This window comes from Eriocheir sinensis, chromosome 60 (assembly GCF_024679095.1).
Source record: "Eriocheir sinensis breed Jianghai 21 chromosome 60, ASM2467909v1, whole genome shotgun sequence".
Classification (NCBI taxonomy): Eukaryota; Metazoa; Arthropoda; class Malacostraca; order Decapoda; family Varunidae; genus Eriocheir; species Eriocheir sinensis.
In genome coordinates, this window is record NC_066568.1 from 4,675,218 (window position 1) to 4,687,989 (window position 12,772).

At 40.3% G+C, this 12,772-nt stretch overlaps 1 protein-coding gene across 4 annotated transcripts in view; it reads right to left on the reverse strand.

Annotated features, from left to right (window-relative positions):
• LOC126985799 (cell adhesion molecule Dscam2-like) overlaps positions 1–11,850 on the reverse strand; it is a 64,962-nt gene extending 53,112 nt beyond the window's left edge. For all 4 annotated transcript variants that reach the window (XR_007739062.1, XM_050841193.1, XM_050841192.1 and 1 more), the window contains exons 1-4: positions 11,676–11,850; positions 8,015–8,153; positions 3,367–3,525; positions 1,940–2,089 (exon numbers count right to left, since the gene is read on the reverse strand). Coding sequence is in view for 3 of the 4 variants with exons in the window: in XM_050841193.1 (XP_050697150.1) it covers positions 1,940–2,089; positions 3,367–3,525; positions 8,015–8,108 (403 nt within the window). In the remaining variant the exon portion in view is untranslated. The remainder of the gene's footprint in view (positions 1–1,939; positions 2,090–3,366; positions 3,526–8,014; positions 8,154–11,675) is intronic.
• Between the last annotated feature and the right edge of the window lie 922 nt (positions 11,851–12,772).

Below are 12,772 nucleotides of genomic sequence, written 5' to 3' on the forward strand. Positions count from 1 at the left end.
GCCTAAAATACATTTGAGGGGAGACTGCCGGAGGCGCCGCGTCCTGAGAGTCCGGCCAATACGTTATTATCAAGTTAGTGAAGGTAACTTTACACCTGAGTGAAGCGCGGCCCACCTGGGAGGGAGGGAGGACAGGTAAGGTGGGTGCTCTCTCTCTCTCTCTCTCTCTCTCTCTCTCTCTCTCTCTCTCTCTCTCTCTCGATAGGTATATATATATATATATATATATATATATATATATATATATATACATATATATCTTATTTTTATTTATCTATTTATCACGTTTTATTTGTACGATTTTGTTTGGTTATGTGCTTAAAGTTACTCTGTCTCTCTCTCTCTCTCTCTCTCTCTCTCTCTCTCTCTCTCTCACAATGGCCCCGGAGACATAACGCCAAATATACAACGTCTATATATCTCTCTCGGCCGCGAATTTATGTGTCTCTTTAATGCGAGTTTTTTTCTGTTCGTGAAATTTAAGAATCGCAAATAACGAAGAAAAAAATATTAGAAGAGTGAAGAGGAAACAAAATAGAAATAAATATGAAAGAAAGAAAAAAAGAATATACTGCTTGTTTGTCACTCTCTCTCTCTCTCTCTCTCTCTCTCTCTCTCTCTCTCTCGTCGCACACACACACACACACACACACACACAGGAATGCTAATGTGCTGTTTTTAAATAGAAAGAAAGTGTTTTAATTAAGTGTGTGTTTGTTTTATAATGAGTTTATTTTTTTATGTTTTAAGTTGTGTTCAGAGGATTGTTTTTGTTATTATTATTATTATTATTATTATTATTATTATTATTATTATTATTATTATTATTATTATTATTATTATTATTATTACGATGATTTTTACTACTGCTACTGCTCCTCCTCCTCCTCCTCCTCCTCCTACTCCTACTACTACTACTACTACTACTACTACTACTGCTACTGCTACTACTACTACTACTACTACTACTACTATTTCTACTCAGTTTCAGTTTATTTCCTTTCTTTCTCATATTTGATTCGGTGAAATTTAGTTGTCCTCCTCCTCTTCCTCCTCCTCCTCTTCCTCTTCCTCCTCCTCCTCTTCCTCATCATCATTATCTCCGTCTTCTTCGTGTACAATTCATCGTTTCACAAAATAATCATCGTCATTTCTCTCTATTTCCTCCATTCTTTCTTCCTCTCTCTCGCTTCCCTTCTTCTTTCCTTCCTCTCTTGTTTCCTGCCCTCCTCCATTCCGTCCTTCCTTCCTTCCTTCCTTCCTTCCTTCCTTCCTTCCTTCCTTCCTTCCTTCCTTCCCTCCTTCCTTCCTTCCTTCCTTCCCGTATTTTTAATCCTTCCCTAATCCCATCTTCTCGAAATTCCTTCCTTCTTGACTTATAACCTTGAAACTCTCTCTCTCTCTCTCTCTCTCTCTCTCTCTCTCTCTCTCTCTCTCTCTCTCTCTCTCTCTCTCTCTCTCGCCAATCTCATCTGGGTGTGGGAGATTAAATTAAGAAAATAGATTATCCTAAAGAGAACGGTCTCAGCCCATTCACTTGATCCTCCGTCTGTCTGTCTGTTTGTCTGTCTGTCTGTGTGTTCTTCTGTTTGTCTGTCTGTCAGTCTGTCTCTTTTTGCCTTTGTTAGTCTGTTTGTCCGTATCTCTATGTTTGTTTCTGTTTCTTCATTTGTTTCTGTCTGTCTGTCTGTCTGTCTGTCTTTCCTTTCTTTGAACACTTAATCTTTCTCTTTTCAAAGGATGACAACAACAATAATAACAAAAACAACACACACACACACACACACACACACACACACACACACACACACACACACACACACACACACACCATCTCCCCACCCCCCTTCACTTCCCTCAACACTCCCCATCACTCACCACCCTTACCCCCTCTCCTCCTCCCTCTCCCTCCCCTCCTCCCTTCCCCCATCACACTCACCCGTGACGTAGATCCTGGCGGGGTTGGGTGACTCGTGGGTGGCGCCGGTGAGGGTGTGAACGGCGCGGCACCTGAAGGCCAGCTGGGTGTCGAGAGAGCGCACGCCCCTCACCACCAGCTGCCCGGACGAGACCATCTGAATGCGGCCGTCTGAGGGGGGGAGAGAGAGGGGTGAGGGGGGAGTGGAGGAGATACTGTATGTGTGTGTCTGATGGAGAGAAGGGAGGCATGGAGATAATTGATGAGTGAATGAGGGAGGAGGTGAAGGAAGCAGACAGGGGGAGGATGTGAGTGAAGGAAGGAGGGAGGAGGTGAAGGAAGCAGACAGGGGGAGGAAGTGAGTGAAGGAAGGAGGGAGGAAGTTAAGGAAGCAGACAGGGGGAGGAAGTGAGTGAAGGAAGGAGGGGAGGAAGTTAAGGAAGTAGACAGGGGGAGAACTTGAGTGAAGGAAGGAGGGAGGAAGTTAAGGAAGTAAAGAGGATTAGAAATTGTGAATAAAAGAGAGGGAACGCGTGAGGATGTTAAGAAAGGAAGATGAACTTGGTGGCATGCGCGTGACCTCAGTGCTCATTTTCGTTACCTTGACCCCTGAGCCTGTGGTGGGAACTCATTAACCTGGGATACATGACAGGTAGGAGTTCCGGGTCACCACAGTTCCCAGGTTGTCCCAGGTACCCATTTATCGACCAGCTGGCTTAGGTGGAAGGGCGAGCAGCTGGGTGGGCTACACGCTGATTGCCTGGGACGGGATTCGAACCCAAGCCCGCGGGTTTGTAGGTAGGAATGAGAGTATGAGGTAGCTTCACACGCCTACATTATGAGTGAGTGCGAAAGGAAATGAGGAAATGAGAAAGTGAATATGAATGCGTGTGTGAGACGGAACGAGGGAAGAAAACAAGTGAATGTGAAGGCGTATAAAAAATGGGATAACAAAATGAGTGAATATGAGAGTGTGTGAGAAATGGGATGGAGAAGAAAATGAGTGAATGTGAGTGCGTATGATAAATGGAATGAGGAAGAAAATGAATGAATGTGAGTGTGTGACAGAGAGATTGGATGAAGATGAAAATGAGCGAGCATGAGTGCGTGTGAGAGATGGGAAGAAGAAAAAAATGAGTGAATGTGAGTGTATGCTCGAGAAGGGATGAAGATGAAAATGAGTGAATATGAGTGCATGTGAGAGAGAGATGGAATAAATAAGAAAATGAATGAGTGTGAGTGCGTGTAAGAAATGGGATGAAGAAGAAAATGAGTGAACATGAGTGCTTGTGAAAAATGAGATGAAGAAGAAAATGAGTGAAAGTAAGTGCGTGTGTGAGAAATGAGATGAAAAAGAAGACAAGTGCTTATGACTGCGTGTGGGAGATGAGATGAACACGAAAATGAGTGAACATGAAGCCTTTTAACCCCCCCCCTCCCCCACTCACCTGCGTTATGCGTGGGGTAGTAATTGGTGTGTCCCTGCGTCCACGAGGTGATGCTGACGAAGTCCCTGACGAAGGATGGAACTTTGCACTGGAGCACCGCGGTATTGCCTTCCAGCACATATTGGTTGTACACCTGCACCTCCCAGTACTGCTCCACCACTGCTCAGAAAGGGGGGTTAGTGGTTAATGGGGGAGGCTGCAAGGGGAGAAGGGGTGACTGATGAGAGGAAGGGGAGGAAGGGGAAGGAACAGGATGGGAGAGATGAGGAAGAGATGCGTGTTAGTGGTTAGTGGGTGAAGGTTACAGGGGAGAAAGGGAGACTAGGGAAATGAAGGGGAGGGAAGGGGAAGGAACAGGATGGGAGAGGAGGGTGAGAGATGAGAGTAGAGATGGGTGTTAGTGGTTAGTGGGTGAAGGTTACAGAGGAGAAAGGGAGACTAGGGAAATGAAGGGGAGGGAAGGGGAAGGAACAGGATGGGAGAGGAATGGGAGAGATGAGGTAAGAGGTGTTAGTGGTTAGTGGGTGAGATTAGTGATGCGTTGTTAGTGGAAAAAGAGAAGAAGGGCTTATATGAAAGTGCTTTTTGATTAGTGGTTAGTGGAGGATTAGTGAAAAGCTCTGGTGATGTTAGTAGTTAGTGGTTGTTAGTGAGTGAGATAAGTGAAAAATGCTTATGGTTAGTGGTAGAGGTTAGTGAAAAGGTCGTAGAGAAAAGGGAGATTGAGCTTATTTGAACGAGTATAGTGGTTAGTGGGGATAAATTAGTGAGAAGCAGTTAGTGGCTAGTTGCTATTTGTCGAGGTTACTGGAGTAGTGGTTAGAGTTGCGTCGTTTAGTGGTTAGTGGCTAGTCTGTGGATAGTGGTAGTGGACTGTTGGTGGAAAGATGGTAGTGAAAGTGAGTAGAGTAGTGGTAGAGTAGTGATGAGCAGGTAGAAGGTAGTGTGTGGCGGTTAGTGCAAATACGACTGACGGAGAAGCAAAGAGAAAAAAAAAGAGGTTGGGAGATTGATGGGAAAAAGAAGATAGATGGATGGTGGTCAGTTGCTCTCTCTCTCTCTCAACAAACAACAGTAACAACAACATCAAAAACAAATAATTTAACACGCCAAAAAAACAACCGCACAGAAAGAGCAAAATATTATAATTGCAATCAAGTAAACATGAGCCGCGGGAGACAACAACAACAACAACAACAACAACAACAACAACAACAACAACAACAACAGCAAGAGCATCAACAAACACTAGTACTGTCACCATTAACAACAACAACAATGAGAAGAAACAAATACAAACAAACAAACAAACAAAACATATTACACACAAACAACAACAACAACAACAACAACAACACCATCATCGTTACCATCAATACCAAAACAATAACAAACACACACACACACACACACACACACACACACACACACACACACACACACAAACAAACAAACACAAACACTTAAAACCATCATATCTTTCGACAGGTAAAAAAAAAACAAATATAAAAAAAACCCATCCTACTAATTATGTCCCATCGAAACAAACACACAAACAAACAAACAAACAAATGAATTAAGAATAGGTAATTAACGTTCATTGTCAAACTAAAAAAACAAAACAAGACTAACAACAACAACAACAAAATAACAACAATAAATCTAAACAGAAACTCGTAAACGCAAAGTATTATGAAGTGCAAAATTAATAAAAACGAAAACTAAAAAAACAAAAAAACAGTCGGGAAAAAATATATATAAAAGCAGGTGTTCGTGCGTGCGTGTGTGTGTGTGTGTGTGTGTGTGTGTGTGTGTGTGTGCGCGCGCCAGGTATCGTCACGCATCGCACTAACAACTCTGGCACACACCTTTTGTTCGGGCAATTAGCAGGTGAGGCAGGTGAGGTGAGGTGAGGTGAGGTCAGGTGAGTTCAGGTATCGACGCCGAGCCATTAAATAAAACAAAAGTGCGATATAAAAAACAACAACAACACACTCACGCCAATTATATTTACGTCTATTTTTGTCTCTTTAGCAAACTGTCACGTCATCTTTTTTATCTACCTGTCTATCTGTCTAACTGTCTATTCGTCTATGTATCTTTTTTTTTTACAGTGGAGGAGTCAGTTCAAGTGCATAAAAAAAAGGAAACAAATATGAAAAAAAAGCCCGCTACTCACTGCTCCTTTTTTATAGTGGTGCCATTTATCAATCTGTCTCGGTCTAATTTTCTTTCTATCTATTTATCTATCTCTTTCTCTTCGCCTATAACTTGATCATTCTTTTCTCATAATTTAAGTTTTCATTATCTATCATCTATCTTTTTACTTGTCTATCTATAAGTCTATCTTTTTTTTCGTACTTATTTACTTGTTTACCTCTCATTTTATCTATCTCTCTGTCTATCTATCTATCAATCACTCTATTTATCTATCTGTCCATCTATCTATCCATCTATCTTTTTGCTTGTCTATCCGTATATGTCTATCTTTTTTTCGTACTTATTTAATTATTTACCTCTCATTTTATCTATCTCTCTATCTACCTATCTATCAACCACTATATCTATCTATCTGTCAATCTATCTATCCATCTATATTTTTACTTCTCTATCTATATATCCGTCTCTCACACACACTCACATTCACTCATTTTCATCTTCATCCCATCTCACACACACTCACATTCACTCATTTTCATCTTCATCCCATCTCACACACACTCACATTCACTCATTTTCATCTTCATCCCATCTCACACACACACACATTCACTCATTTTCATCTTCATCCCATCTCACACACACTCACATTCACTCATTTTCATCTTCATCCCATCTCACACACACTCACATTCACTCATTTTCATCTTCATCCCATTTCACACACACTCACATTCACTCATTTTCATCTTCATCCCATCTCACACACACTCACATTCACTCATTTTCATCTTCATCCCATCTCACACACACACACATTCACTCATTTTCATCTTCATCCCATCTCACACACACACATTCACTCATTTTCATCTTCATCCCATCTCACACACACACTCATATTCACTCTATCTATCTGTCTATCCATCCATCTATTTGTCAATCCTCCCATCTCTCAATCGCTCTCTCTCTTCTTCAAGCTCTTCTCGCCTTTCAAAAACCTTTCAGCACTTCGGACAACACATGAAAGAGCAAACAGCGCGTCTACATAAATAAAGCCGATCCGGAACAGGAATTGCAGAGTTAAAGAGCGCGGGAGAGAAAATAAATAGAACACAGTGGGAAAAAGAAAAGGTAAGTGCTGTGAAGTGAGTGAGAGAATGCGAACGCTAAGGAGAGAAAGAATGATGAAGAAAAATGTGCGAGGAAATAATCAAACCATAAAAAAGAATAGTGTGTGCTGAGCGTCATGTTATTGCGAGAGAATGATTATGAAAAGTGAAGATACGAAAAAAAATGGGAAAGGAGTTAAAAAAAGTGGAAAAGTGGGATAGTGTGAAGCTTTTCCTATTTCTTTTCCTCGTCCTCGTCCTCCTCCTCCTCCTCCTCCTACTACTACAGCTACTACTACTACTACTACTACTACTACCACCATCATCACCACCACCACCAGTACCGCCATAACAACAACAACTACTACTACTACTACTACTACTACTACTACTACTACTACTACTACTACTATTACTACTACTACCACGACTGCTTCTGCCCCTGCTCCTGCTCCGGAAGAGATGAAAAATGCCCGTGTGATTTAGTTTGCAAAATGTGCTCCCTTCTAAAAGCCCTGCTAAGTAAAATGAAACGCTTATTTGTGTCTGAAATGAACAAGGAAAGCACATCCGGACGCACTGCTGCCCTTTTTTTGTGCGTGTTTTATTTTTGTTTTTGGTGTTTTTTTTTATGTCAACTAGCAACGTGTGTGCGAGGCGGGAGTTTAAAAAGTGAAAGTAAAAACGTCCACCTACCTGAACTTAAATGGAAACACACACACACACACACACACACACACACACACACACACACACACACACTCAGTTAAATGGTGTGGTGAAGTTAGTTTTTGCTTCTGTGTTGTTGTTATTTACATTTTTATTATTATTGTTATTGTTATTATTGTTATTACTATTATTATTATTATTATTATTATTATTATTATTATTATTATTATTATTATTATTATTATTGTAATGGATGTTGCTTTTTGTTATAGCTCATCTTGTTGCTGATATTACTATTACTACTACTACTTCTACTACTACTATTACTACTACTACTACTGCTGTTACTAATACTGAAACTACTACACCTATTACTACAACTACACTACTACTAATACAAAGCTATTACTATCAAACCTAATACTGCTTTACTACTACTACTACTACTACTACTACTACTACAACTACTGCTACTATCAAAACTACAATAACAACAACAACAATAACCATCACACACAAACACAAACAGGTAAAAAAACACAAACACGAACATGCAAAAAACACGTACACAAACATACCAACAAGAAAACACACACACACACACACACACACACTCACAGACACACACACACACTCACAGGCACACACACCCAAACACAGGTACACTCCCCCCTCTCCTCCTCCCTCCCCCACACACACACACACACCTGCGCGCACGTGGGTGTCCCTGGAGAGCACGGTGCCTGCGGGGGAGGAGGCGCGGCAGTGGTAAGCGGCGGCATGGACACTGGCGCGGAACATATCACTGGCGAACGGCAAGAACTGGAGGGTGCCATTCAAGTGGACCTGTGGGAAGGGGATGGACAGGTTGATTACAGGTGTGCGTTTTGAGGTGTGGGTGTTTTAATGTACCTGTAAAGAAGGAGTGAAGGTGTTATAAATGTAAAAGGAATGGGTATGTTGATTAAACGTGTGATTTCTTGGGTGTGTACATGAGTTTTTAGTTTACCTGTAAAAAAAAGAGGATGGACATGTTGATTAAAGGTGTAAGTTTTGAGGTGTAAGTGTTGTTAAATGGTTACCTGATTGAGTTGACTAAAACAGAAAAACAGATGTTTTAGTTAGTTTACCTAAAAAAAAAAAATGTTTAGTTTACCTCTAAAAAAAGAGGATGGACATGTTGATTAAAGGTGTAAGTTTAGAGGTGTAGGTGTTGTTAAATGGTTACCTGATTGAGTTGACTAAAACAGATGTGTAGATGGATTTTTAGTTTACCTGTAAAAAAAAGAGGATGGACATGTTGATTAAAGGTGTAAGTTTTGAGGTGTAGGTGTTGTTAAATGGTTACCTGATTGAGTTGATTAAAAGATATGGGTTCTTAGGTGTAGTTAGAAAAGAAATTAATAGAAGCTTTTTTTTTTACAGCAATGGAGAAAGCACAAGGGCACAAAAAAGCAAACAGTAATAAAAAAAAGCCCGCTACTCGCTGCACCTGTAAAGAATCCGAAGAGGTGGCCGAAAGAACGAAATTAATATGTTAACTAAAGGTATGATTTCTTGGCTTATTCATTTATGCTGTGTTATAAGTCTACCTGAGCAGTGGATAAATATGTTGAATAAAGGTAAGATTTCTGACGTATACAAGTGATTTTTAACGAATACCTGGGAAGAGAAAATGATTATACTGATTAAAGGTGTGATATGTAGAGTGTTGTGCTGCTGTGAAAGTCTACCTGTGAATAGATCAAAAGCTGGATACCTGCATGTGATAATTACCGCTGCAATGTACACCTGGGCACGACAATGCAGGTGAGGGGATTATAAATGTGATTGTGGGTTGTAAAGCGATACGCGACGGCTAAATTACATGCAATTATGGAGTGATACGAAATAATCTGCGCGAAATGAGTTGTATTAATTAGGTTTAGTCATAAAAAGAGAAGGGAAAAAGCAGCAAGGGTCGGAACAGAATAGCGAGGCGGTGAAAGAGAAGGTAAATGAAAGCGGGTAAGGAAAACGTGAGAGAGGAAAGAGAAAAAGAGAAATAACAGGAAAACGGGTTAGGAAAATATGAAAGAAAAGAGGAAAGAGAAAAAAATAAAGAGAAATAACATGAGAATAAATAGAGGAAGTGAGTGTGTATAACGGAGAGAGAGAGAGAGAGAAAAGAATGAAAAATGGCAGCGCGTCAGTCACAACAGAAAGAAACTGATAACAGCCAGACAGAAAGACAGACAGACAGACAGGAATAAATATATGTAGTGGAAAAGACAAACACACACACACACACACACACACACACACACACACACACACACACACACACACACACACACACACACAAATAAACATAGTGAAAAATAGATGGAATTCATACAAGCGTTGACACACGAAGATTAATTATATATTTTTGTGTGTGAGTGTGTGTGTCTGTCTTTAGAGCAATATTGAGTAATTAACAATATATCAACAACAACAACAGCAATATATCTTTACCTATTTTCCTCACAATCTTACCTTTAAGCAATAAGAAAATAAAACCCTGAGAAAGAAAATCCCAGAAACTATAATGAAAAAAAAGGTAAAAAGTTCTCCTCCTCCTCCTCCTCCTTCTCTTCCTCCTCCTTCTCCTCTTCTTTCTCTTTTTCTTCGTGTTCTTCCTTCATATTTTTTATCTTTCTTTGTCTACTTCTTCTCTTCCTTTTTTTTATAATGCATCAACAGTCTCATCTCTTCTTCTTCCTCCTCCTTCTTCACGTCCTCTTCCTCCTCCTCCTCCTATTTCTTTCACCTTCATTTCTTTGATAGATTTTAGATTGAAAGATAAAAATGTATCAGAGAGAAGAGAGCGAGAGAGAGAGAGAGAGAGAGAGAGAGAGAGAGAGAGAGTTAAACACACACGCGCTTAATCATTTGTTCGGAGTCTGTTTCACTAACAACTCCTGAAGTCAAGTCGTTAATCGCTAATAACTTCAGAGGAATGTCACGTTTGATGCCTCTGTTTGATCTCTCTCTCTCTCTCTCTCTCGATCATTTTATTCTTTTTATGTTATTTTCTTTATTTTCTTATTGTTTAAAGTAAAGAGGATAAGAAAATCAGGTCAATAAGTTAAGTTAGTCACTCAATATTGCTTTAAAGACAAACAAACAAACAAACAAAAAACATATCTTGATCTTGTTCTGTCAAACGCTTCTGCAAAATCAATCTCTATCTTAACTTTTTATCTCTGTCCATTACTATATGCGTGTGTGTGTGTGTGTGTGTGTGTGTGTGTGTGTGTGTGTGTGTGTGTGTGTGTGTGTGTGTGTGTGTGTGTGTGTGTGTGTGTGTGTGTGTGTGTGTGTGTGTATACCGGTTAATTTTTTAGCTGACCAATAGGAACAAAAGCTTACCCTCCACTTAGCGCTGATTGGCTAATGTCTCTGTGCAGGTGATGTTGTGTAAAGCATTGAAGAACGTTGTAGAGTGTTCGTGCGTGCGTACGTGAGTGTTGCATAAAGGTGTATGAAATGTATGAGGATGGGAGAGTGTTGTGTAACTCCGATGATACATATATGAGTGAGTATGTGTGTGTGCGTGTCCGTGTGTGTGTGTGTGTGTGTGTGTGTGTGTGTGTGTGTGTGTCAGCTTCATCCCTTTATTGCATTTATGTACGGGCAGTTTTTATTTATTTTTTTATTTCGTTTTTTTTTTATATTTGCAATTTGGATTCAATTTTCTGTTTTGTCACTTCCTATCAATCTGCGTGTCTGTCTGTTTGTGTATGTGTGTGTGTATGTATGTATGTGTGTATGTATGTACGTGTGTATGTATGTATGTGTGTTTGTGTGTATGTGTGTGTGTATCTGTTTCAAGTTTATATTTTTGCTCGGCCAGTTTGTCATTGCTGTGTCAGTTTGCAATTATTTGATCTCTCTCTCTCTCTCTCTCTCTCTCTCTCTCTCTCTCTCTCTCTCCCCATTTCCTGTCCCTATTCCTTCTTCCTTTTCCTTCCTCTATTTTATTTCCCTGCATTCGTCCTATTTATTTCTTCTTTAGTTCTCTTTTTTCCTTTCTCCACTTACGTCACCCTTTAGGTCTTCCTCCTGTTTCTTTCCCTCTCTCTTCCTTTCCTCCTTCACTTCCTCCCTTTCTCTCCTCTCCCCTTCACTTAGCTCACTGACCCTTTCCCTCTCTTTTCATTTCCTTCCCCCTCCCAATTTTCCCCTTCCCTTCCCTTCTCTTCTCTCACCTTTTGCCTCTCCCTTCCCTTCCCTTCTTTACTCTCTACTCTCACTCACCTTTTATCTCTCCCTTCTATTCCCTTCTCTACTCTCTCTCCCCTTTTCCCTCTCCCTTCCCTTCCCTTCCTACTCTCCCCCACTCACCTCTCTCAGGCTGGGGATAGGAGTGACCGGGGTTCCGTCCTGCCCTACCCAGACCACGGTGGGGGGCGGTGACCCTCGCGCTTGGCAGGTGACGGAGCCCCCCGCGGAGGAAACGAACCACAGCTTGGAGGGCGGCGCCTTCACCCACGTCGGCGCCTCCACACCCCCGCGGGCCAGGGCTGGGGGAGAAAAAGGGAAGGATGTTAGTTACTCCGGGGAAGGAAGTAAGAGAGAATGGTATTGATAAAGAGGGGAGACTATGGGGAGAGATAGATTGTTAGATACATGGATGAACAGTGAGAGACAGGTATAGGTGGACAGATAGAGATAGATGGATAGATAATTAGCAAACAGGTACAAGCGTATGGTTGAAAAGAAAAAAAATGCCAGAAAGCTAATAAAATATATGATAAAAGAGAAAAGTAGGCAAATCAAGGTAGTAAGAGAGACAGGTATAGATGGACAGATAGATAGATAGATAGATAGACAGATAACTAGAAAACAGGTAAAAGAGTATGGTTGAAAAGAAAAAAAATGCCAGAAAGCTAATAAAATATATGTGATAAGAGAGAAAAGTAGGCAAATCAAGATGGTCGCTTAAAGATGTATATTGTAAGTGATATTGCGATAAAGGAGAAAGAACAAGAATAGCTAAAAAAAGTTTAAAAAGAAAAAAAAACCACCAAATATATAGAAAAAGATTTGATAAGAGAAAAAAAACTAACCTAATACATAGAAATGGTCACGTGGAGAAAACAGAAAAAAATGATAAAATAACAGAAAGGAACAAAATATGAAAATAGCCTTGTCATGGAAAAAAAAATGGTAAAATACATAAAAAATAGTTGTATCAAAAGAGGAACTAGTCGGATACACGAGAGAATGAAATATGAAAGGAAAAAAAAAACATTGTAATAAAAAATAAGAAAATATATATGTTCTAGTTTTTCTTCTCTTCCTTCCTCTCTGAAATATGATCTGTGAAAAGGAAAATATACATAAATCTTATGAATATATATTTCCTCTTCCTTATACGTCATGGCCTCCTCTTCCTCCTCCTCCTCCTCCTCCTCCTCCTCCTCCTCCTCCTCCTCCTC